The sequence below is a fragment of the Melospiza melodia genome, unplaced genomic scaffold (assembly GCF_035770615.1).
Source record: "Melospiza melodia melodia isolate bMelMel2 unplaced genomic scaffold, bMelMel2.pri scaffold_34, whole genome shotgun sequence".
Taxonomy (NCBI): Eukaryota; Metazoa; Chordata; class Aves; order Passeriformes; family Passerellidae; genus Melospiza; species Melospiza melodia.
This window is the reverse complement of record NW_026948659.1, coordinates 4,464,128-4,490,235: the sequence shown is the minus strand read 5'-3', so window position 1 is coordinate 4,490,235 and position 26,108 is coordinate 4,464,128. Positions and strand designations below refer to the sequence as shown.

Genomic DNA, 26,108 nt, shown 5'->3' with positions numbered 1-26,108 from the left:
CTATCCCTTTTATCCCACGCCGCTCTAAATAGGCGGTAAATAAATCATATGCCGCTTGCCTATCCATACCTATTAATCAGTGCGCGCTGTTGCAGCTCTCCAGGCTCCGGCGGACACGTATTGGCTTAAGTCACAGTTGTGAACCTTAAGGGTGCTTCAAATTCCGGCACCGTCCCGGCTGCTGGGACCCAAACCCAACTTCCGGACCGTGGCGTAATCCCTTTTTCTTTTAATCCGAGAAAAAGGGCAGAGATTCGGTTATGCCCGCATTCTCCACCATTTGTCGACGGAAGGGAACCAGGACATCAGTTTGATCATCACAGGCTCAATTTTATTGATCAGTACGGCGGGTTAAATACAGTTAATAATGAGCTTCATACATATTGCAAAAGTTGAGCTCAGGATTGGTCAGCTTACATATCAGCACCTACGCCTACTTCTACATTCCTATGGTTCTACTTTTGATACTTTCTACATATTCTTAGGATGTATTCAGGACTAATCTCAACTACCTATCCTCATGTTGCAGCAAGGTCGCTGCTGACTCTTCCTTTTAGCTTGCTGACTGCTGACATTTCTCCTTCAGTTTAACCAGTGGCATTATATCAGTGTGGCCTTTCTCAGCTAACCAATTATTAATAATGCTCTCCACATCTCCCATTGTCGGGGTCCACAAAATTCATATTCACAAATATACACATCGCCTGTTTATACCTGACACGAAACACAACATTGCATCTCACAAAGTTTGTCCACACTGGGTCAGAGCTTAAGACACAGCTTCTGTGAGCAGGCCAGAGCTGCTGAGGAGAAACCATGGGTCAATATCAATCACAGAGTGCTGCAGTCATCTCTGATCTAAAGAGAAATAAAATAAAATACATCATTTAAAATAGGAATGTGTATTTCTGACAAGTTCTTTGAAATCTTTGTCCATAACGGGACTAGGAAAATTTCAATGACCCTCTCAGGGCTTTGCTGTTGTTTACATCAGACTCAGTCCCTGAGAGGGTCTTCAAAAAACTTCTCAAGAACTCAAAATTAAATTAAAAACACAAAGTTTCTTCAAGTTTTAATGGGTCCCACTGAGGAACACGACTGAGAAAGTGTCCCCAGGTTCCAGTTACAGCAGAACACTGGAGGCAGTGATGACAGCCGGGGACAAACAAGGCCAAGGTGTCTCTGGTGCTGAGCAAAGCTGGATGTGTTTGAGGAATGCCAAGGGCCAAGGCCTGAGCCCCAGCCCCTGGCCAGGCAGATGCTGTCCCTCCCTCCTTGCTCAGGGCTCTTGCCGGGATGGGCACTGGCATGTGGGGATGTGCAATGGCAAGGGCAGGAGCATGGGGCGGCCCCTGCCAGGCTGCTGAGCAGGGACAAGGAGGCAATGAGGCCCCGGGCCTGCAAGGGTCACTTGTCTCCTGCTCCTGCCTCAGGCCCAGGCCCAGCAGCCATGGCCAAAGTGCTGCCCAAGTTGGCTCTGGCAGGGCTGTCTTGCAGCTGCTGCCCATCCCTGTGCCCTGTGCAGCCCAGGCTGTCCCACGGTGTCCCTGCCCTGCGCCTCTGTCCCTGCAGGCTGTCGACATCCCCTGGCTGCCCCACCTGGCAGGCCCCTTCCTTTGCTGACAGCTCTGCCTCCTGCCTGCCTCTGCCTGCCCACACAAAGGCTAGGGCTGACCCAGGCTCATTCTGGTGATGTGTTATGCCACAGCCCTGCTGAAATGGAAATTCATCTCTCCTCATTTCCTATCTGGGTCGTCACAGCTGCACTTGGTGACAATATTTCTAACTGGGGCTCATTTCCACTATGAAGGAGAGGTCCATTATATTTGAATCCACCTCTGTAGTCATCACAGGCTGTTCTTGTTCTGTCCTCAGTCTCCACACTTTTGAACCCTGGACTTCCTGCTCCCACATCGTGATCAAGTTCTTGGGGCCTCCAAAGCACATCCTGGGAGATCTCTGGGCCCTCTCAAAGTTGCTCAGCCTTGGAGATATGATTTAAGTCCAGGAATGGCTGTGTACCTTTTTGCCCAGAGATTGTACTGGGGAATATAATACAAAATAATACGCTGTTTCTTCAAACTGACTGAGGGCAGATTTAGATTTTATGTAAGGTGAAATATTTTATGATGATGCTGGCAGGACACTGGCACTGGTTGCCCGTAGAATAGAAGCCCCATCCCTGGAAGTGTTTAAGGTCAGGGGCTTTGTACAACCCGAACGAGGGAATGTGTCCCTGGGTAATGGAATGGGAGTTTTACCAGAGACTCTTTTAGGTCTCTTCTAACTCAAACCATTTTACAATTCTTTGATTCTGATTTCCCAACTGCTTCTCCACAGGGCTGCAAGTACCTATGCACACCATGCCAGCATTTTAATCTGGCCTAATTCCCAACATTTCCTTAAAAAGGAAAGAATTGCCATATCAGGGACATGAATTGCCGTGTTTATGAAGGAGCCATTAAAAGCCCCAAAAGAAAGAAACTGAAAGGAAGAACCAACATCTCAGTGTGAAATATTCACCAAGTTGGACAATGGCAGAGACTCTGATTGTGACCTCCCAGGTGAGGATGGGGGGTTCTGCCTTGGGGTCTGAGTTCCAGGATGGAAGGTCACTCCCAGGAGGAGGCCCTGTGCATTTCCCTGCCCCATGGCTCTGCCCTTCCTGATCCAGCAGCTGTGGGGCAGCAGAGCTGGGGCAGGGCAGGGACAGGGCTGGCTCTGACAGGGCTGTTGTGGTTTAGGAATGGTGCTCTCCAATTTACTACTCCCATTGCAAAGACCACGTGTCTCCCCAGATTTATATTCCCACCATTGTCCCCCACACCACAGGGGCTTTACTTGCCTGCCTGGCCCTGCTTGATCTCAGCCCACGTTTCACAGTCGGGGATAACCTGGAGATGGTGTCCATAGTTAAATCCACCCCTCGCTCACGAGCTCATCTGGAAGTTGCATCTCTTCCCTGATGACTCGAGGTGTCCAGAAATAACTCACCCTTGTGTGGCCAGTCCAGACCCCCTTGGAACACTTTAATCCTGGCAGCCCCATCCTCCTGTCCGTTGTTGTGATGCTCTTCAGTGCCTGACTCTTGGGCACATGAGCATCCACACGAGGGACTTTCACAGCCAACTTCTCCCTCGGACAGAGATATCTTGCCCCAGTCCAGCAGCCCAGCTCAGTTTCCCTCTGCACTGCCAGTTTTCCTTTTTCCATTGTTCCAGTCCCTGCACAGAGCATTTCCCACCATCCCCGAGTCAGTGCAGAGGTGCAGCGCTGGCCATTTCTCTCGCTCAGAGCTCCAGGGATGGTCCCAGTGCTGCAGTGACTGCAGGAAGGGGGACCCCACAATGGGACATTTCTTGGTCAAATACAGACAGGAAGAGTGACAAACTGTCTGGGACTTGGGTTTTGGCCTCGCAGCCCCCCCCGTAGTTTGCTGGTAGCTGCAGTGTGGCCCGGCCCTGGCTGTGCCCAGCAGTGCTGGCCTGGGAGAAGGTGTCGATGCCAGCTGGCCCAGGGAGCTGCAGCGTGTGGGGAATGAATCCCTCCTGGCCTCCTGCCCCAGGGTGACACTGCAGGGCCTCATGGAGCCAAGGGGCCATTGTAGCACTTCAGGGCCCCATGGAATTACAGGGACTCTTTGGACATTGCGGGGCCTTGTGGGACTGACGCCATTGTGACACTTCAGAACCAAGGGGCCACTGTGAAACTACGGGGCCGTGTGGAACTAATACTGAAATCGGCCAAAAAGAAACTTTCTAACATAGTTTGACTATCAAAAAGCATCCATTCTTTATTGCAGCACTGATCACTTGGAGGATCCTTCCTCCATTCGAGTACCCCAAGCGTCATGTGAACAGAGGTTTTATGACACACACCAATTCCATATTTATGAGCTATTCCTCTCTGATACTTTACAGCTGGCCTGTAGGCCTCACAGTATAAATAATATCAACTTTATAACTGAAATAAGTGATTTATTATATAATTACCTTGCTTATGTAATTTGACCAGTAAGAGCAGGCCCAGGCTATTGGAGACTCAGGCTGCTATTGGCTGGTTAGCTGAGTAGTAACTAGCTCCCCCAATGAGGATTAACTTCATGGGCCTTCTTATCTATATAAGGAAGTGAGATCTCAATAAAGCTGCCTATTGCTGCATGAACAGGGACTGTCAAGTCACCTGTCTCTGAAATTGTGACCCCATTGGTGACCCCGACGTGATCATAACAGCTGCTGCTGATAGAGTGGGGAGATGGATGGGGCAGCCATGAGGAGCTGCCCACAGCCTTTGAGCTGTGAAGAGCAGCATCCAGCGCTGCAGGGCAAGCAGGAAGAGTTTCCTACAGCCTTTGAGCTGCAAAGAATGAAGTAAAGAGCCGTGATCGATCTGGACCCTCTTTTTTTCCCTCTTCTTAGTTTTCTTCTTGTAAGTGGAAGACACCACCAGCATGGGAGCAGGGGCTTCCAAACTGGAGGACCCCCTTCTGCAAATATGGACTCCTATTTAAAAGAAACTATTTGAAAAATATGGTGACTGGGCTTTATTAGTCTTAAGTCTGTGGTGTGAGAGCGACGGACTAGACATGTTGGAAGCGGCTGCCCTAGATTTAAAAACTTGGAAGTGGGCTTGTAGAAGAATTCTTGGCAAAATTAGAGCATACTATTCTCCTACAGGAATTGGACAACCTGGCCTGCAGATTGCAGAGTTACTTTGAAGACCATGGGCCATCCTCGGAGCAAGATAGACCATGTACTGTCCTCAAATAGATACAACAAGGAAGAGTAAGACTTGTGCAAGGACGAAGCCGGATGCCAAACACTACATGAGAACTGCTAATTTAGCACACCTTAGCTAAAACACTTACAGTGTAGCAAGCAATCAACAAGTAACATGTATGTGTGAATTGAGGCACTTAACCATAAGCACTAAGCAGTGGTGGTGTGAGACAAGTGTATAGAAGCATAAACATGACAAAATTGCTAAATAAAGGAAGATGATGTGTAGCCACATTGGTGTGGTTGTCATTACTCGGCCAAAACTCTCCATGGGACCATCTTCATACTGGTGCCACGAACAGGGACCCTCTGAGACACTTGAATGCGGTTTGCCTAAACGTGGAAGACTGAAGCATCAGGCAAGAACCTGATTTGGGGGCCAAAGAGTCGGAGGCAGGAGAGACCTGGTGGGCAAACACAGAGATCAGAGTCCAGAGCTTGAGCAGCCGAACAAGCTCCTGCCAAGGCAAGACTGCAATGGAATTAGACACGGCAAGAAGATTGCTCACAAGTATCCTCTCTAAGAGAGGTGAGGACATAAAAGAAACGGAAGTAGAAGCCCTAGTGAAATGGGCATGAAAAAGAAAAAATATTTCTTGAGCCTTCCCTGCTATTTAGTACAACTGGGTGGAAAGAGGTAGGAAACCATCTTTGGAATAGCACAATAGAAGGAGGAAAAGATGGAAAAAGAAGCTAAGGGGTTAGGAGCTGCCTGAAAATCTATTATTAACACTTTAGAAACTATGAAAGCTAAGAAAAACGTGGCTCCTACAGCCACTGAAGATTTAGGAGGCGATGATAGTAAAAGGCAACAAGAGATAAAAAACCCAACATCTCCTGAACCATGAGGTCTTGTGACCTTCTTTGGGGTCAGAAATACTCGACCGATGAAAGGAATTACTGCTCCTGTTTGCTCTACTTTGCAAGAAGTGATAGGTAGTGTATCACAAAAAGAAGTTTCCCCACAGGAATTTGTTACAGGTTACCAAAACAAAAAAGAAGTACTCGATCCTCCTCTTGCAGGAGAAAAGCAGATAGAAAAATCACTCAGAGCAAGTAGTGGTGTGAGACCAAAAAGAACAGTTACGGCTCACAGGCAAGATAAAAAGATAAAAGAATATTGTTCTCTGTATTGTTCTCGTTCTTCATGTCATTCTCCGTGCCACTCCCCTTTGTATCCCTCCTTGCCTGAAACCTCATCAGATTAATTCAAAGAAGAAGAAAGAAATCAAACTCATAAATGAAAAAAATCAAAACCTAATGATCTACTTCAAGAAATACTAAAGAAAATAGCAGAATTATCCACCTGGCAAGAACAATTAGAAAAACAAACAGAAAACATGAAAAAAATCAGAAGTTATACCTACACCCCTTTTCACTTCAATGCTATCACTCCTACTGCTCCACGAGTGCCTGGGGGGCTTGTGTTGCCTCCACAGGCTCCCAAGCCAGAAAAAGATCTAATACAGCAACACTGGTCAGGAGTTATTCGTGATGCTATCTTAGATGGAGAATGGCACACACCAAGTACTCTGGCCTGTCCTGTATTAGTTACAATAATAAGGCAACTTGGAGCCACATGACTGGAAATTACTGCAACTAGCAAAACAAACTGTTACCACTCACAGTCTCTTGTCAGAAGCTGCTCGTCACATCATTCAATTTATTTTTACAGCAGATGTCCTTTCTCCTGCAGATTGTTCTGAAGTTGCCTCGTTGCTACTTACATCATCTCAATATTTAATGTTTGAGAGAGAATGGAAAAGATTAGCAGTAGAAGAAGCAAACAGACATCAAGTTGTAGGAGACACCCTTTATGGATTGCAAGCAGACATGTTACCAGGACAAGGACCTTATTCTACCACGCAAGTTCAACTACAATACCCCAACAGATGCATCAGATTGCTCGAGCTTTATCTCATCGAGCCCTTTTGTCTGTACCAGATAAGAGAAAGCCTGCACCTTACACCACTGTCTGGCAGGGGGCAACATAGCCCTATGGACAGTTTGTAGATCCTTGTCAGCAGCAATAAAAGATGCTTCAGATTTACCACCTGAACTTCAAGGGCAAATGCTCTGCACTCTTGCGTTCAAAGGAGCTAATCCCAAAACTAGAGCAATCCTAGCAACACTACCTCTAGGAAGTCCGATAGATGCAATACTTGTGAGAGCCACCCAAGCAAAACAAAATAATCAAGCAGCTGCATTCACTGCAGCAATGAGAGGAGCAATAAAGGAGCAAGGGCATATAATTGCAGCAGCACTATCTGGAAGGGGAGATAAGGAAACTAAAATGAAAAATGAAATTAACAATAATATCAAAACCAACAATTGCTTTCGCTGCAGTGAACCAGGACACATACGATGAAACTGCTCCAAAACTGTTTGGTGTCATACATGCAATTCTGATACTCATGCTACAGCTGCTTGTGGATGAGGACAATTGGGAAACTTGCAGTGCAGCGTGCCAGGTCTGCGCGCGAAGACGCAAGCTCAGACTCCAGCGACAGCGACCCAGAAGAAAAGAATTTCTTTTACCAGCACATCCCAGCCACCTGAGGAAGCCTCGGAGTGGACGTAGCAACCACAGCAGCAGTAACTTTGAGTAATAAAGAAGCGACACTAATTCCAACTGATGTAAAAGGTCCTTTATATAGTCGAACTTCTGGACTTGGAGGACACTTACTTGGAAGATCTTCAACAGGAAAACAAGGAGTAATCGTACTACCGAGAGTGGTGGATGCAGACTTTACAGGACAAGTGCAAATCATGGCCTATGCATTACAACCACCAGTCACAAATCCAACAGGTAGGAAAATTGCTAAAATACTTCCCTTTGAAAAAGTTTGTACATATGATCCTCACTATTACAAGATCCTCCTACAGAAAGGCCAAACACCCAAAATAAGAGGAGAAAATGGTTTTGGATCTACTGGACATGAAGTGTTCTTCACATTAGATCTTAATCAGAGATCATACCAAAAGATTCAATTAAAGAAAGGCAATCAGCAAATTAATTTAGAGCCGTTATTAGACTCTGGAGCAGATGTCACCATCATCAATCAACAAATGTGGCCTCAGACATGGGAACTGTAGTCTCCTGTCACTCAAGTAGTAGGAGTAGGAGGTGCAAAAGCACCAAAAGAAAGTAAATATTTAATTACACTGAAATTTGAAAATGGCCAAACTGTTGTAACTCAACCATATGTGATGCAACTTCTACACACATTTCCAGGTTTAAGTGGATGAGATGTCTTACCACAATTAGGACTTGTCATGACAACTGATCAGCATTTTGTTCCACGGCCACTGGACAGCAGCTGCCCGTACTAAAAATCACATGGCTAACTGAAAAGCAGGTATGGGTACACCAGTGGCCGATGACTCCAGAATGGCTGCACATTGCAGAAGAATTAATTCAAGAACAACTAAAAGCAGGCCACATCTGACCTTCCACATGCCCATGGAAAACTCCTATCTTCTTTATGCCAAAGAAATCTTGAAAATGGCAACTATTGCATGATTTACGAAAAATTAATGAACAAATGCTAGCTATGGGAGCATTGCAACCTGGCCTTCCTGCTCCCACAATGATTCCTCAAAATTGGCAAATTGTCATAAAAGACTTAAAAGAGTGTTTCTTCACAATTCCTTAACACCCTGATGACACACAAAGATTTGCACTGACTTTGCCATCTGTCAATCGTGCAGCCCCTGCAATTGCTATGAATGGAAAGTTTTCCCCTACGGCTCTTACAACTCGCCTACTATGTGCCAAATCCTTGTTGATTGGGCACTTCAACCTATATGACAACGTTGGCCATGTGTACTTATTTATCATTATATAAATGACATCTTGTTTGCTGCCAGGTTTAACTGTAGCTCTTGAAATGTACAATGTTCTGCAGCCTGGAAATACTTAGGTTGGCTCATCTCAGATGCTCAGATCAGGCCTTAAAAAGTAACAATTGCTGCAAAAATAAGTAATTTGCATGATACTTAGAAACTCCTAGGAGATCTACAATGGGTTTGTAATATTGTTGGCATCACCAATGATCACCTGCAACCCTTCCGATCTTGGCTGTATGGCACTGAGGCAAACAGTCCCCGAACCTGTTCACCGGAGAAACAAGCTGCTCTAGATGTTGTAGCCCACAAAATTCAAACAAATTGGAGCAGCCATCAGTTAGCAAATCAACCACTATCTCTACTGATCTGCAATACTACAACTTCTCCTCTTGCCATTATTCTACACATTGATGCCACTTTTCTCCTTCTTAACAAGTCCATTATCATCCCAGATTTCCCCATGAAATGAGAGACCTGAGCTTGTGGAAGGGCTGAAAGATGCCCTGTTCCTCTGCAGGGACACTGAGGCTGAAGCAGGACCCTGAGCCTCTCTGGGGCAGCCTCCTCCGAGCTGGAATTTGTGCTGTGCTGGGAGAGGAGGAGGAGGGGGAGAGCGCTGGCGCTGTGTGGCAGGAGCAGGAGGTTTGGGCCGCAGGACATTCCGTCTGCGCTGCTGCCCCACAATGGGCGGCCTTCCCCGGGGCTCTGGGCCTGGCCCCGCGTGCGCTGAGCTCCCGACACTGCGGGAGCTCCCCGGGCTGGGCTCAGCTTCCCGCTGGGCCTGGGCAGCAGGCTGGGCTCCAGCTGGGATCAACAGCAGCTGGAAATACCTCTGCGCATCTCCATTTGCTGCTGCTGCTTGGGAGAAGAGAGAATGAAGTCAGACAAGACCCTCTGGTTTCTCTTCCTCCTGGTGGATTTCTTCATTTGATTTGACATTCCAGAGGCAATTTCTGTGATGGCCTCTGTCAGTTGATTCTATTTCAGCAGCAGTAGCAACAGGGCTGTGTTTGAGCACTGCATATGTGGCCGGTGTGGCTGCTTTAATTCTCCTTGACTTAGTGCTCAGTGACTTGAGAGCATTTCAAGATCTCCCAATCATGATGCCTGTGTCCAAAAGCCTGAGTTCACCTATTGCCTGCCGGGGACTATGTACAAATCACCAACAGGACGGGACTGCAGAGGAACGTGTCTCGAGCTGTTTATTTTCCAGCATCAGTATCATTACATAGTTATGACAATGGGAAGATGCTAGCAGCTCGTGTCCTTAGCAGCAGACAAATAACTCAATGTTACAACTTACTTTAAAAGTTTTTTGACCAATCCCACAAAGCAAAAGCATATTGACAGTAGTTCTATCCAACCACTATAAGTACACATACCTTTGGTTAAAACAATGCTGGCTTATTTCAAATACAATACATGCTTGTGAGCCTTAAAACACAATGCACAGAGCTCAAGCTTAGAACCTCCCAATATCTTGCTAGATATACTTTTCTGCAGCTCGGGGAGTTATTCTACCAAGCGTTAATACAAAAACCATTGTTCTATTTGTCCTTACTTTCTATTTCTAATATAGCTTTTCTGCTGACAAATCTTATGGCTACCACTTAGCTCTAATCACAGTTCATCTGTCTCTGAGGCCTTCCTTTTGCAGCTTTCCCAAAACCCTCTGATTTTAAGGATTCCCACATTCACCATCACGAAAGCACTCTGGGTAGAGCTGATCAAAAAAGGCAACTGCAATTTTACGGATAAATTTCAAGTGGCAAGCAGAAGGATGGCAAGAACAGCCATGGTGTCCAATTCCCAAGGCAAAGGCAACAGCAGCCTCCTGCTGTCACCTCAGGGTGAGTAAAACAAAGCTGAAAACAGCGCTGGAACCTGATCCTTTCTTTCTCTGAGGGCTGGCTCAGGGCAGCACAGGTGGGCCCTGAGGAGTCAGGGCTGTGTGTGGGTGATTGCTGCTCTAGTCCAGAATTGAGCTGGAAAAAGCCCTTGGGAGCCGAGGCAGGAGCAGGTGGGAAGGGGCCAGTGCTGCTGCTGCTCCAGGCCGGGAGCCCCAGCTGAGCCAGGCCGGCGCCCCCTGCGCTGCGGCTGCTGCTGCTGCCAGAGCCGGGCGGGACTCAGGGACAGGGAACGGACACGGGGGGACAGCAAAGGCCTGGCGGCTGCAGGGATGGTGGCACTCGAATCAGTGCCTGCACAGAGCTTCAGTCTGCCGTTAACCCCGAGGGAAAGGCTGGGGAAAGGCTCCATTTTAGCCTTTCTTTACTCGTGGCTGTGAAGGGACCAAAATAAAAGGAGAACAAGTAGGGCCCAACCCCTTCTTCTTTGGGAGGAGCTCCAGGCCTGGGGCTGTGAAGGGCCATGAGGGGCTATGAGGGGCTGTGGGGGCTGTGAAGGGGCCATGAGAGGCCGTGAGCTGAGAGGGGTCCTGAGGGGCCATGAGGAATTTTTAGGGGCCATGAGGGGCTCTGAGAGGCCATGAAGGGCTCTTGGGGACCTTGACGGGGAGAAGGTCTCTGAGAGGCTGTGGGAGGCCAGACACCTCATGGAACCAGGGTCACTTATGACACTGTGAAGCCAAGGAGACTGTTGTTTGTAGTATGGAAACTTCTAGAGTCAAAAGTCCATTGTGACATTCTGAGGCCTCATGGAACCATGGAGGCCATTGTGGCACTTCAGGACCCACTGGAACCAAGGGGCAATTGTGACACTGCAGGGCCTCATTTAACTAAGGGCTCATTGCAGCACAGCAGGGCCTCATGGAATCAAGGGGATCGTATTGGGGCTCCATGAGACCACGGGGACATTCCGACTCTGGGGAAACAAGGAGACCATTGTGACACTACAGGGCCGCATGGAACTGAGAACTGACCAGACAGTGAAGAACCCAGTGGAATCAAGGGGCCATTCCGTACTTTAGGGCTTCATGGGACCAAGATGCCCTTGTGACACTGCAGGGCTGCATGGAATCCTGGAGGCCATTATGTCACTTTGAGGCCTCATTGAGTCAAGGGGCTCAGCAGGGCCTTGTGGAACAAAGGAGCTCTTTGTGACACTGAGGGGACTCATGGAATCAATGAGACCATTCTGGCACTCTGAATCCCCATGGCACCAAGGGGTCAGTGTGAAACTATGGGTCCCCATGGAAGCAAGAGGCCAGTGTGACACAGCCATGCCCTGAGGAACCAAGGGTCCATTGTGATCCTGGGGAGCCCAATAGAACCAAGGGGCCATTGTGGCATTCTGCAGAGTCCCATGGAACCAAGGAAACTATTTTGACACTGCAAGGCCTCATGGAACCAAGAGGCCATTGTGATGCTGCAGGGACCAAAGGATCCAAGAACATGGAAAAGTTCTGGTTGGCTTGGCTTGACTGGTGCAGCTGACCTTGGCATGTTGAGTGTTGCTTGTCATCTGCCACTAAAACCCTGGACTTCAGTGCTTTCCTCCCTTTGGGAAAAAACTCTCCTCCTCCAGGTGTTCATGGCTGAAATTGGGATTCTATGTCCAAATTCAGTTATATCAAAGAATGATTCCTGTATGAAACCTGCAAGAATAGACAGCTCTGGGTGGACTTGGCATCTTGGGGGCCACCTCTCATCTGCCTTCAAAACGCTGGGGGGCCAAGATTTTCTTTCCATGGAAAAATCATCTTTCAAGTGCAGGTGTCCATAGCCTGGGAATCTGCACCCAAAATTCCTTATATCCAAGGATAGGTCCCAGACAAAAGCTGCCAGGACTGTCTAGGTTCCCTTGGTATCCTGAGGGCCAGCTCTCATCTGCCTGTGAAACACTGGGACTCTGTACATTCCTTCCTATGGAAAAGAACTCCTTCTTGTCCTGGTGCCCATGGACAAAACTGGGATTTGGCCTCCCAAACTCAACCTACCCAAGGACTGCTCCCAGACAAAAGCTGCCAAGACAAACAGGTCTCGCTGGCCATGGCCTCCTTGGGGCTGCCTCTAATCAGCCTTTGAAACACTGGGGCTCTGCCCTTTCCATCCTGTGGAGAAGAACTGTCATTCTGGTGTAGGCACTCGTGGCTGAAATTGAATTCCACTCCAAAACTCCCCAAATATCCAAGGTGTGGAGAGATTTATTAATAATTGGTTAGCTGAGAAAGGCCATACTGATATAATGCCGCTGGTTCAGCTGAAGGAAGAAAGTCAGCAGTCAGCAAGCTGAAAGGAAAGGTCAGCAGTGACCTTGCTGCAACATGAGGATAGGGAGTAGAGATTATTCCTGAATATATCCTGAGAATATGTAGAAAGTATCAAAAGTAGAACCATAGGAATGCAGAAGTAGGCGTAGGTGCTGATATGTAACTGACCAATCCTGAGATCAACTTTTGAAATATGTATGAAGCTCATTATTAACTGTATTTAACCCGCTGTACTGATCAATAAAATTGGGCCTGTGATGATCAAATTGATGTCCTGGCCTCCTTCCATCAACACCAAGGGTTGCTATTGAAGTGAAGGGAGATGACCATCTGATTGATGCATCGAACTCCGATTAATTGATCGATCAGCCACTTTATGTAACAGTGTTAATTAACTTCATGCATATTGCAAAAATCCAAGCTCACGATAGGTTAACAGAGAAAACTCTAACCACTCCTTTTGTTTTACAATACCTATGATTGTTTATTAAAAATAGGACTAGCGTTCCCACTGTGATATGAAAGGTTCCCAAAACTTCCATATCTGTTCCCAGGCAGCTATCTTTTCCCAGAGAGCCCAGGGACAGAGTGTTTTACTAGTTAGGGGAAGACTGTCTGAGAAGCTTATTGTTTATAAAGTGATGCTTGAGAGAGCCTAATTGTTTATAGAACTAAGCCTGGGAACTGCTTTACAACTACCTTTTAATTTTCTCTCAACTGTATGCCTTCATGGCCTCTTTCTGTAAGCCATGCTTGAACCAAACTCTCCACAGGTTGCTTTCAGACAAAAGCAGCAAGGACAGACAGGTCTGGCTTGCCTTAGAGTCTGATGAGCGCCTCTGATCTGCCTTCAAAACCCCGGGGCTCTGCAGTTTCCTTCCTGTAGAAAAGAACTGTCCTTCTTGTCCAGGCACCCATGGCCTCAAGCATATGAGAACTGTACAGGGACAGAGGAGCTCTGTGCTCAGTGGGGTGGGGACTGAGGACAGCAGAGGAGAGCCCTTGGAGGGACTGAAGGGTGGTGTCAGAGATGGTGGATTCTTTTGACATAGTAGAGAACAGCCAGAAGAAGGCAAACTAATGCCAAGGGCGCCTGGGGAGGCCCAGAACAGAAAGAAAGACGACAGAGTTTCTCTCCTAGGGTAGGGCTGTGGTGCAGCACGTCCCCCAGAATGAGCCTGGGTCAGCCCAAGGCTTTGTGTGGGCAGAAAGAGGCAGGCAGGAGGCAGAGCTGTCAGCAAAGGAAGGGGCCAGCCAGGTGGGGCAGCCGGGGGATGCCGAAAGCCTGCAGGGACAGAGGCGCAGGGCAGGGACACCGTGGGACAGCCTGGGCTGCACAGGGCACAGGCATGGGCAGCAGCTGCAAGACAGCCCTGCCAGAGCCAACTTGGGCAGCACTTTGGCCATGGCTGCTGGGCCTGGGCCTGAGGCAGGAGCAGGAGACAAGTGACCCTTGCAGGCCTGGGGCCTCATTGCCTCCTTGTCCCTGCTCAGCAGCCTGGCAGGGGCCGCCCCATGCTCCTGCCCTTGCCATTGCACATCCCCACATGCCAGTGCCCATCCCGGCAAGAGCCCTGAGCAAGGAGGGAGGGACAGCATCTGCCTGGCCAGGGGCTGGAGCTCAGGCCTGGGCTCTTTGCATTCCTCAAACACACCCAGCTTTGCTTTAGCACCAGCGACACCTTGGCCTTGTTTGTCCCCAGCTGTCATCACTGCCTCCAGTGTTCTGCTCTAACTGGAACCTGGGGACACTTTCCCTGTCATGTCCCTCAGTGGGACCCATTAAAACTCTAAGAAAATTTGGAGTCTAAATTTAAATTTGAGTTCTTGAGAAGTTTGTTGAAGACACTCTCAGGGACTGAGTCTGATGTAAACAACACAAAAGCCCTGAGAGAATCATTAAAATTTTCCTAGTCCAGTTATGGAGAAAGATTTCAAAGAACTTGTAAAAAATACGCATTCCTGTTTAAAATGATGTATTTTATTTTATTTCTGTTTACATCAGAGTTGAATGCAGCATTCTGTGATTGATATTGACCCAGGGTCTCTCCTCAGCAGCTCTGGCCTACTCACAGGAGCTGTGCCTTGAGCTCTGACCAGCTCTGGGTTGAGTGTGGACAACCTTGCTCCACATTGCCCAGCCCCATCCTGTCTGTCCTCACTCCCCTGGGCCCTGCTGTGCTTGCAGAGCTGGCTGCACTCAGCCTAAGAGGGGTTTTCACTTTTTGGGATTTTTTGAAGCAGTCTCAAACTCCTGAGTTTCCCCACTGCAAACAGACACACTGCTCAGGTGTGTGCCAGCCCCAGGTGCCACCAAAGGAACTGCAGAGCTGCCCTGGGCCAGCTGTGAGGGTGGATCATCAGCCCAAGCTGCACTGGGCCACTGCAAGGGCCTGTGGCCATGGGCACTGCACTGACCCCACTGCTGGGTTTGGCTTCCACGGCCACCGAGAGAAATTAAACTGTCCTTGGAAACACTGGGGAGGACTGGGACATACTGGGGAACACTGGGAACGCTGTGGGAGACACTGGAACATACTGGAGTGACACTGGGGCATACTGGGAGAAACTGGGGACACTGGGGATATTGCAGGGAAGACTGGGGACACTGGGGTACTTTGGATGACACTGAGGAACTGTGAACGACTGGGAATGAACTTGGGTGTATTGGGATGGACTGGGCTGTACTGGGAGGGATTGGAGGGGTACTGGATTGTACTGGGTTCTACTGGGGAAGAACTGGGCTTCACTGATGTTACACTTGTCTGTACTAGGGATGAACTGGGCTTTACTGGGAGGGACTGGAGGAGGGTGAATTGGCTGTTCCCATCTCCACTGTATCCCATTTTCTGAAGCTCCCGCCAATCACCTGCCGCAGCCAATCAACGCCAGGGATCCGGGCTTGAGGGCGGTGCTCACACGGGCAGCAAATTTTCTTTTTGCCTACAACTCCCGTCATGCCCCGCGGCCCGACTGAGCCCCATGGAAGCCGGGAGAAAAACTCCCGTCATGCCCCGAGCTCCAAAGAACTCCGGGATCCGTCCCCATCTGTCCCATAAGTGTCCCCCAAAGACTCCAGGATCCCTCAGTGTCCCCTCAGCGCCCATTCGGGACTCCCATAAGCACCCCTGAACCCCTGAGTGCTCCCACCCCCACAGATGCCCGGTACCGCCACTTCTGGGAATTCATCTGCTCTCGTCCCCCGTGTACCCAGAGCCCCCAGAACACAGTCCCGCGCCTAAAACTCCGGCCGCGACCCGCGCCCTGAAGAGCCCGGTTGGAGCTCTCCGAGCTCCTCCCAAGGGCTCCCGTGCCGTTTACGTTCCCCCAGAGGATCTGAAGTCGGGGCTCGGACGCAAAGGTGTCCCCCAAGCGCCGTCCTGGACTCCCAAACATTTTGTTCCAACCACTTTCGGGACTACAGCTCCCATCATGCTCCGCGGCGCACGACCAGCGCTATTTCAGGCGGGACTTCATCTCCCGTCATGCCCAGCGCCCCACCGAGAGCCATTGCAGCTGCGCCCAGAACTCCCGTGATGCTCCGCGGCTCCATTAAACCGTGTGATACCCGCGCCTACAACTCCCATCACCCCCCGCGCCTCAAAGAGCCCCGTTCGAGTCCTTCCAAGTGCCCGCCCGGACCCCGAACGGCCCCAAACTCCCCTCCCTCACCTCCAAGGGCCCCCCTGGACCCCCAAGTGCTGCCACGGACCCCGAACTGTCCCTCAGAATCCCTGAGTGCCCCTCCAAGTGCCCACCTGGCTCCCCCAAGTGTGCCCCACACCCTCAAGTTCCTTCTGAATTCCCTCCCCACACCCAAAACTGCCCCAAATGTGCCCCAGAAATGTCACCAGGGACCCCGAAGTGCATGCCCCCCCAACCCTGTCTGAGAAAAAGATGATAAAAATGATGACAAAAAGACTACAAATATAACTAATTCACATAAAGAGAAAGAAATAAATATCCAATAGAAATTATTTAATTAATTCATGAAGGAATTGTGTTACTTAGAACCAATGATGAATAATTTTCTTGGTTGCTAGAAATGTATCCAATTTTAATATAAATATACCAATTAGGTAATTAAAATATTGTCTAAGACTATCCTAAATTAAAATAATATAATCATAATTCTGTTATTAATAAATTTTATTTATAACGAAAAATGCTAAAATTTTTCTTTTTTTTTGGGATGTCAGTCCCAGGTGGGCGTTTGTCAAATATGGTGAGGCTGGGGGTTAGGAGCCGATTGTCCAAACAGGCTCAGCCTGCAAGGGGCTCATTCTTCTCCATGCCCAGACTTCCTAAGGAGACATTCAGCATCCAGATCACTTGGGGAATGCTTCTATCCCCTCTTCTCATAACTAAAAAATAAAAAAAATACTGATGTGATTAAAAAAACAAAAATCATTAGGAGCATTTTGACATCTTCCTCCTGAAGAGAACTCTAAACTGACTCCAATCACTGCACAAGCCCTGGAGACTCAAAGGCAATGGAAGGGAGACAAAGAGCTCCTGAGGCCATTCTGTATTTTAATCAGCCCCATGCTGGATTTGGGGCTGGGTCCAGGAGCCTCAGGCACGCAGAGAAGGATGAAGAAACTGCTCAAGGAGTCAGCAGCAAAACTCCAAGTGCCTTGGAGCATGGCTGGGCCCCAGGGAGGGCAGGGAGTGCCCAAGGCTGCCCAGGGCCTGGTGAGAGCAGATCCTTGAGGGCAGGATTGCAGGGAGCCCAAGGCTCTGAGCAGGGAACTGCAATGCTGAGCAAGGCCTGGCTTGGCTGCAGGAAGCAGAAAGGCCAAGCCCTGAGCCCAGCCTGGGCCAGCAGGGCCTGTCCCTCACGGCTGCCTCGGGGCTCTTGGTGGGCCAGGGGGATGTGAGGGGCAGCAAGGACAAATGGCATCAACCTGCAGCCCCTGCCAGTCTCCCCAGGGAGGCCGAGGGAGAAGCAAAGTGCAGCCCCTGCCAGGAAAGTTCCTCCTGTGGGGCCTCCAGAGGCGCTGCCTGAGCCCAGGGCACAAAGGCCTGGGTGCCTGTGGCCCTGCCAGCCCTGCCCAGCCCTTGGCCATCTGTCCTGCAGGCTGTGCCCCCTGGGTGTGCTGCTCTTCTGCCCTGGCTAGCTGCACTCGCCCATCTTGCTGTGCCCCAGCATTTCTCACCCAGCGTTGCTGGGCCCTCCCTGGGCTCCCTGCACCCAGCGCTGCTGGCTCCTGGCACACAGAGCCCGGCCATGGCCCAACCTCACACTGCCACACCTCCAGCACCAACATTCTGCCCTGCGAGGGACTTTGCTTTCTCCTCAGCTCCAGCCGGAACCTTCCAAGGTGCACTTTGGGGAGGTTTCCTGCAATTCCCACTGCCAAAGAAAGCTCTGTCTCCTGCTGGTCACAAACAGAGAAGGGCTGGTGGCAGATCAGAGGTGGTCAGTGGCTGTTTGGGGCACAGCGACCATTGTAGCCATGATATTTTCTGAAAAATCCCTTTGCCAGGATTTAGCTCCTGAGAAGCTGAGGCCTCAGGTACAAAATATAAACAATCATTATCGGCTGCTGTGGAATGCAACAGGTGGATCTGTGATTGGTTTCATGTCATTGTTTCTAATTAATGGCCAGTCACAGTCCAGCTGTCTCTCTCTGGTCAGACACAGGATTTTGTTATCATTCCATTCTTTCTCCTTTGCTTGCAAGCCTTCTGATGAAATCCGTTCCTCTATTCTTTTTGTATAGTTTTAATATAATATCTATCATAAAGTAATAAATTAGTCTTCTGAAACATGGAGTCAGATCCTTTACTCTTCCCTCTTCTAGGACCTCTGTGAACACCACTACTGACCATGAAATTATTAAGTTTATTAATATTCTCTGAAAGAACGAGGGGCATGCACTAAACACCTACAACTGGCTGGATGGCCAGTTGAGTGGCGGTGAATGTTACACCAGAGAGTGGTGGTGAATGCTGCTGCATCCAGCTGGCAAGCAGTCACCTGTGGTGTCCCTCAGGGGTCTCTGCTGGAGCCAGTTCTGCTCAATATTGTTACTGACAATATGGATGAGAGTGTTGAGACTTTCAGTAGTAAATCTGCAGATAAAACCAAGCTGAGAGCGTGTGTCCATCTGCTGGAAGGTAGGAGGCCTCTGCAGAGAGACCGGGAACAGTTGGATGGATGGACAGAGTCCAATAAGATGAAGTTTAATAGGTCCAAGTGCCGGGTCCTGCACTTTGGTCACAACAACCCCTGCAGTGCTACAGGCTGGGGACAGAGTGGCTGGACAGCGGCCAGGCAGAAAGGGACCTGGGGGCACTGATGGACAGCAGGCTGGACATGAGCCAGCAGTGTACCCAGGTGGGCAAGAAGGCCAATGGCTGCTGGCCTGGATCAGGAATGGTGTGGCCAGCAGGAGCAGGGCAGGGATTCTTCCCCTGCACTCGGCACTCGTGAGGCCACACCTCGAGTGCTGTGTCCAGTTCTGGGCCCCCAATTTAGGAAGGCCATGGAGGGGCTGGAGTGTGTCCAGAGAAGGGCAACAAGGCTGGGGAGGGGTCTGGAACACAAGTCCTGTCAGGAGCGGCTGAGGGAGCTGGGGTTGTTTATCCTGGAGAAGAGGAGGCTCACAGAGAAAAGGAGGTGTCAGGGCAGAGGTTGGACTCAATGATCTCCAAGGTCTTTTCCAACCTTGCTGTTTCTGTGACTCTCTGGAACCACCCTTGGAGCAGTTGAAGGAGGAGCCCTGGGCCTCCTCTTCAGCAGCTCCAGCAGCCCAGGTCCCTCAGCTTCTCCTGCCAGCCCCAAAGCCCATCCTGTCAGACCCGCAGAGCCGCTGCAGCCCCTCCTCACTGCCCAGAACAGGGAGCCCCAGAGCCAGACACAGCAGCCCAGATGTGCCCCCCTGGCCTGGGGTGCCTCTGGCAAGGAAGCAGCAGCAGGCACTGCAGGAGCCTGCAGACAATTCCTGCAGCACCTGTAGGATGATCCTGCTGCCCAAGGGACGTTCCCATTGTGCGAAGTCAGGAACTGCAATGGGCAGTGTGGCCAGAATGGAAAGGGTAAACAGGGATGGGTTGTTTGAAGGGAGGGTACAGGGGTGGAAGAAGAAGTGATCTAGATTAGGAAAGGGGAAAGAAAGCGAAGGTGAAGCCAAGGAAATGCTCAGGGCAGTTTGGGGGTGGCTGCAAGCAGCCCTGGCTCTGAGCAACAGCGTCTGCACTGGGACAGGAAAATCCCAACCCATGGGAACAAATTTTCTGGGTGACTGCAGAGGCCAGGCCAAAGCTGAGTGGTTTCCCTGGTGTCCCCCAGCCCTTGCTGGCCCCAGGGGCTGATGGCATTTGTGCTCCCTCAGGTTCATGTCCCCACACCAACAGCATGGGGGTGCTCCCCCTGCTCTGTGCAATGCAAACAGGGGCTGCTGAGCCAGTGCTGCCGTGGCTCTGCCTGCAAGGATGGGGCACTTGTGTGAGCTGGGGAAGAGGCCAGGGCTGCAGAGGGGGGATGTTGTTGGCAGCTCCATGAGGACGCTCTGGGACACTGCCCTGGGCTGTGCAGCGCACTGGGGATGGATCAGCCCCTGCTCTGCTGCCCCTTCCCGTCTGCCCCAGGGCCCTTGCAGAGCCCCAGCCATGCTGTTTGCCCCCAGCCTGCCCACAGCCAGCCTGGGGCTGCTCACGGGGCTTTTCTGTGCTGGGCATTGGCATGGGCATGTTCTTGAGAGAGCCTGGGCAAGGAGCCTGGAGCCCCCAGGCCCTGGCCTGAAGTGTCAGCGCTGCCCCAGCAGTGCCCATGGCCTGTCCCTGCTGCAGCCCCGGCACTGCCACCCCCAGGGCTGTGCCCGGCCCCGAGAGCACTCAGGTCCTGCAGCAACACCAGGGCCACCAGGGCAGCGGGGCAGGGCCACGGCAGCAGCACTGGCAACACCAAGTGCTGCTGCTGCTGGGCACAGCTGCTGGGCCAGCCCTGATCTGCCCCAGCTCTGCACACAGACATTGCTGCTGCAGCTCCAGAGAAGGGAACAGAAGGGGGAACTCTGGTGAAAACTCTGCTCGGAGAGCATTTATTCTGTCTGAAGCCAATTAGAGTGTAGCACCTCATTGACACAGTCTGAGGCCACCGTGAAGGTGGAGAGAAACAAAATGAGAAATGGCACAAACACTGACCTTCCTTTGTTGTAAATAATAAAACACTAAACCAAAAGACAGGAACATATAAACAAACAAACCCAAGTGGTATCAAAGATGACTATTATTACATGAGATTTGCAGAAACCGGTCAGAAGCTTAACGTTTCTGTAACCATCTACTCATCAGTGTCCACACCGCAGCCTTGAGCTCCTGGTTCCTCAGGCTGTAGATGATGGGGTTCAGGGCTGGAGGCACCACTGAGTACAGAACTGACAGGGCCAGATCCAGAGATGGGGAGGAGATGGAGGGGGGCTTCAGGTAGGCAAATGTGGCAGTGCTGAGGAACAGGGAGACCACGGCCAGGTGGGGGAGGCAGGTGGAAAAGGCTTTGTGCCGTCCCTGCTCAGAGGGGATCCTCAGCACAGCCCTGAAGATCTGCACATAGGAGAAAACAATGAACACAAAACAGCCAAAAGCTAAAAAGGCACCAACCAATGAAATCCAAATTTTTCTTAAGGTGGAGTGTGAGCAGGAGAGCTTGAGGATCTGGGGAACCTCACAGAAGAACTGGCCCAGGGCATTGCCATGGCACAGGGGCAGGGAAAATGTGTTGGCTGTTTGCAGTAGAGCAGTGAGAAAGGCACTGGCCCAGGCAGCTGCTGCCATGTGGGCACAAGCTCTGCTGCCCAGGAGGGTCCCGTAGTGCAGGGGTTTGCAGATGGACACGTAGCGGTCATAGCACATGACGGTCAGGAGGGAAAATTCTGCAGAAATGAAAAATACAAACAGAAATAGCTGAGCAGCACATCCTTTGTAGGAGATGTCCCTGGTGTCCCAGAGGGAATTGTGCATGGCTTTGGGGACAGTGGTGCAGATGGAGCCCAGGTCGCTGAGGGCCAGGTTGAGCAGGAAGAAGAACATGGGCGTGTGCAGGTGGTGGCCGCAGGCTACGGCACTGATGATGAGGCCGTTGCCCAGGAGGGCAGCCAGGGAGATGCCCAGCAAGAGGCAGAAGTGCAGGAGCTGCAGCTGCCGCGTGTCTGCCAATGCCAGCAGATGGAAGTGCCTGATGGAGCTGCTGTTGAACATTTGCTGTGTCTGCATATTTCAACATACAGAAGGAGGAAAGACAGGGCAATGGAAGGGAAATTTCTCACAGAAAAATCAAAACTCTTTGTCGTAGCCTCTTTCTTTCCACTAAGCACCTCCCCCTTGTGTATGTCTAGGAGATCTTCCTTCACCAGTGTTGCTGGAGATCTGATTGCTTCTGGCCAATGCTGTGTGAGGAGCTGGACCTTGGCCTGCAGGACACCTGGGAGTCAGCCCTGACCCCCAGTCAGTGCAGGGGAACAGTGAGAGCAGGGCCCAGTCCTGGTGTTCAGGCTTGGATAAAGAATCTTCCTGTAAGGCTGCAGAACTGCCTGGGTGAAGGGATGGGGATAACAGAAGGCAGAACGAGGGATTCTGCTGAACCTTGGGAGAACAGAGAGTCCAGAGAGGCAGGAGGGTTGTCTGAGGCTTAGTGCAGACTGAGGGGAGCTGCTCTGTCCCTCTCTCCTGTTCCAGCTGCCCTGCACTTGCACCTTTCTGAAATCCACTCATGTGTTACCCTGGACAGCCGGGAGACACAGCTGAGAGCAGAGGGATCCCTGGCACACAAAGTGGCTCCTGCCTTTCCCAGAGTCAGGACAGTGGGCTCAGTGCCAGCCTCCCAGGCTGCCCTGCCCAGAGCTGCCCGGGCACAGAGAGCTGGGACACCCCATTGCTGTGCTCAACCTGCACAGGAGGAGCCCAAGGGCTGGGCCTGGCCCTGCAGCTGGAACTGCCATTGCAGAGAGCCCCTCAGCAATGGCAGCAGCACCTGGGCAAGGCAAGGAGAGAGAGAGCAGGGAATGGGCACACGGCTGCAGAGATGCCCTTCATCTCTGGGGCTGCTCTGCCGGCCCAGGAGGGACTGAGGGCCCCGAGCCCCCGGGCTGAGGGCTGTGCTGGCTGCGCGGGGACACAAGAGCTGTGCTGCTCAGGGCAGTGTCTGCCCTGCAGGGCAGGCCCGGCAGGTTCCACATCTGCCCTGCAGCAGGGCTTCCCTCAGCACTGCCTCCCTCCCTGCCTGCCCACGGCTCTGCTGCTGGAGCTGTCCCAGCCCCAGCTGCTCCTGTGGCCCCGGGCTCCTTCCCTGCCAGAGCTGCCAGAGCCCAGCCCAGCCCCTGGGCCGGCCCTGCCCTGCAGCTGCTGGGCCCTGCAGGGATTAAAGAACAGCTCCCCCAGCCTGGGCACCATGGAAAGGTGATGCTGCATGGATCTGGGGGCTAGCAGGTGCAGGCACTTGCTGAGGTGCCCAGGAATCCTCAGGGTGATGGTTTAAGTGTCTCAGGCCCTGATCTACCCTGCACAGGTAATTTTCTATTGTTACCAAGCTGAGCCAGGGAAAAGTGGGAGCACAGATTCAGGAAATCAGAGACACAAGCAGGAAACCCTGTCCTGAATGAGCTCATGAAAAGTCACCCTGGGCATGAGCTGGAGCTCTGAGCAGCCCTGGCTGCAGCCCCAGCTTCACCCCCTGCAGCCATCCCTGGCAGCCGGAGCCGTCCTGCCCTGTCCCTCTGACGGTGCCCAGGGCAGACATTCTCTGCAGCACATCCTCCCCCAAAGCAGAAACCGCAGCAGAGCATCCTTACAGTCACATCCGTCCTGTCCTAGGTCAGCTTCAGGACATCCCTCCAGGAGCACAGGGGACATTGCCCTGCACCCTCACACTCACCCAGCCCAGGCCTGTGAAGATCTTTCCCCAAGTGAAGTCTCAGCTCAATGTCTTCCCAATCCTGATTGCCTTCAGCCTGTCTCTGCCTGGCTCCTGTCCCCTCAGTGCCTGCAGGCAGCGCCCTCAGCCCTGCTGGGCTGGGAGAGGAGCTGGGCCTGGCAAGAGCTGTTCCTGTAAAGCTCAGCAGCACAGAAACAGCACAAGGAACTTAATGAGCCTCTTGGGGCTTTGCTGTATTTTACATCAGACTCAGTCCCTGAGAGAGTCTTCAAAAAACTTCTCAAGAACTCAAAATTAAATATAAACTCTGAAGTTTCTTGAAGTTTAAATGGGTCCCACTGAGAAAGTGTTCCCAGGTTAGTTAGAGCAGAACACTGGAGGCAGTGATGACAGCTGGGGACAAACAAGGCAAAGGTGTCTCTGGTGCTGAGCAAAGCTGGATGTGTTTGAGGAATGCCAAGGGCCAAGGCCTGAGCCCAGACTCTTGCCAGGCAGATGCTGTCCCTCCCTCCTTGGTCAGGGCTCTTGCCGGGATGGGCGCTGGCATGTGGGGATGTGTAATGGCAAGGGCAGGAGCATGGGGCGGCCCCTGCCAGGCTGCTGAGCAGGGACAAGGAGGCAATGAGGCCCCAGGCCTGCAAGGGTCACTTGTCTCCTGCTCCTGCTTCAGGCCCAGGCCCAGCAGCCATGGCAAAAGTGCTGCCCAAGCTGGCTGGGCTGTTTTGCAGGTGCTGCACTAGCCTGTGCCCAGGCTGTCCTGCATTGTCCCTGCCCTGTGCCTGTTATACATGAGAAGCTTGACTAGTCCAATATTCAAGCAGCAATCAATTCATTTTTTAATATGGTAAATATGAGCAACACAGCACTGGGTACAATGGGGGAAGTTTTCCCTCTAACTGCACACAAATAGTTGAGGCTTACAGCTATTTATAGGGGTACTCATCAGCTTTCTCAGCAGTTTCTATTCCAATTTTTACTCATCAGCCGTTTTTATTCCCAAATTTTTTGTCGTAATTCTATACCCTATTGTGATTTAGTTTTTCTCAGGATGTATGCCAAAAAGGAGTATCCCCATATGGTGGTGGTCCAGTTTCCAAAAGAAGAAAGACAGATCACATCTAGTGGAGTCCAGCTCCCCAGATGTGGGTCCACCTTTTGATTGCAGAGACTATAAATCTCATAACAATGATGTCCAGCTTCCCATGGTCAAAAATGTAAATCCTCGAGTTTATGTTCATCTTCCTTTCTTAAGCTGCTTTTCTCTTTTTTGTAAAGGTGTGAGATAAGCATGTTTCCTTTATATATATTCCAAAGCTATGGTTTCAAGTATGTCGATGGAAGGGAACCAGGACATCAGTTTGATCATCACAGGCTCAATTTTATTGATCAGTACGGCGGGTTAAATACAGTTAATAATGAGCTTCATACATATTGCAAAAGTTGAGCTCAGGATTGGTCAGCTTACATATCAGCACCTACGCCTACTTCTACATTCCTATGGTTCTACTTTTGTTACTTTCTACATATTCTTAGGATATATTCAGGACTAATCTCTACTCCCTATCCTCATGTTGCAGCAAGGTCGCTGCTTACTCTTCCTTTCAGCTTACTGACTGCTGACTTTTCTCCTTCAGCTTAACCAGTGGCATTATATCAGTGTGGCCTTTCTCAGCTAACCAATTATTAATAATACTCTCCACAATATGCCAAGACAAACTGGTCTGGCTGGCCTTCGTCTGCTTGAAGCTGCCTCTAATAAGCCTTTAAAACACTGGGGCTCTGCCCTTTCCTTCCTGTAGAGAACAACTGTCATTCTGGTCCAGGTACCCATGGCTGAAATGGAATTCCACTTTCAAAACTCCACAAATATCCAAGGGTTGCTTTTAGACAAAAGCAGCAAGGACAGACAGGTCTGGCTGGCCTTGGCCTCTGGTGAGTGCCTCAGATCTGCCTTCAAACCACTGGGCTCTGTGATTTCCTTCCTGTAGAAAAGAACCGTCCTTCTTGTCCAGGCACCCATGGCCTCAGGCACATGAGCACTGTACAGGGACAGAGGAGCTCTGTGCTCAGTGGGGTGGAGACTGAGGGGAGCAGAGGAGAGCACTGGGAGGGTCTTAAGGTTGGTTTCAGAGATGGTGGATCCTTTTGACATCATCAAAAAAAGACAGAAAAAGAAAGAATTAATAAAAATGGCAGCTGGAGTGGTCCAGACTGGATATGAGGATACAGGAATTACCCTCCCAGGGCAGGGCTGTGGTGCAACACATTCCCCAGAAGGAGCCTGGGTCAGGCCAAGGCTTTGTGTGGGCAGGCAGAGGCAGGCAGGAGGCAGAGCTGTCAGCAAAGGAAGAGGCCAGCCAGGTGGGGCAGCCAGGGGATGAGTTTTACAACATGGCTTATGTGGTCCAAGACCTGTTCCACATTGCCAAATGAT

The 26,108-nt window shown here is 50.8% G+C and overlaps 1 protein-coding gene across 1 annotated transcript; it reads right to left on the bottom strand.

Annotated features, from left to right (window-relative positions):
- Positions 1–5,111: 5,111 nt before the first annotated feature.
- Positions 5,112–21,621, bottom strand: LOC134434308 (olfactory receptor 14J1-like; the record flags this gene model as incomplete). Its single annotated transcript, XM_063182984.1, has 3 exons — positions 5,112–5,182; positions 5,288–5,339; positions 21,169–21,621. Coding segments are annotated over 3 exons (576 nt in total), but the record flags the coding sequence as incomplete, so codon positions are not given.
- Between the last annotated feature and the right edge of the window lie 4,487 nt (positions 21,622–26,108).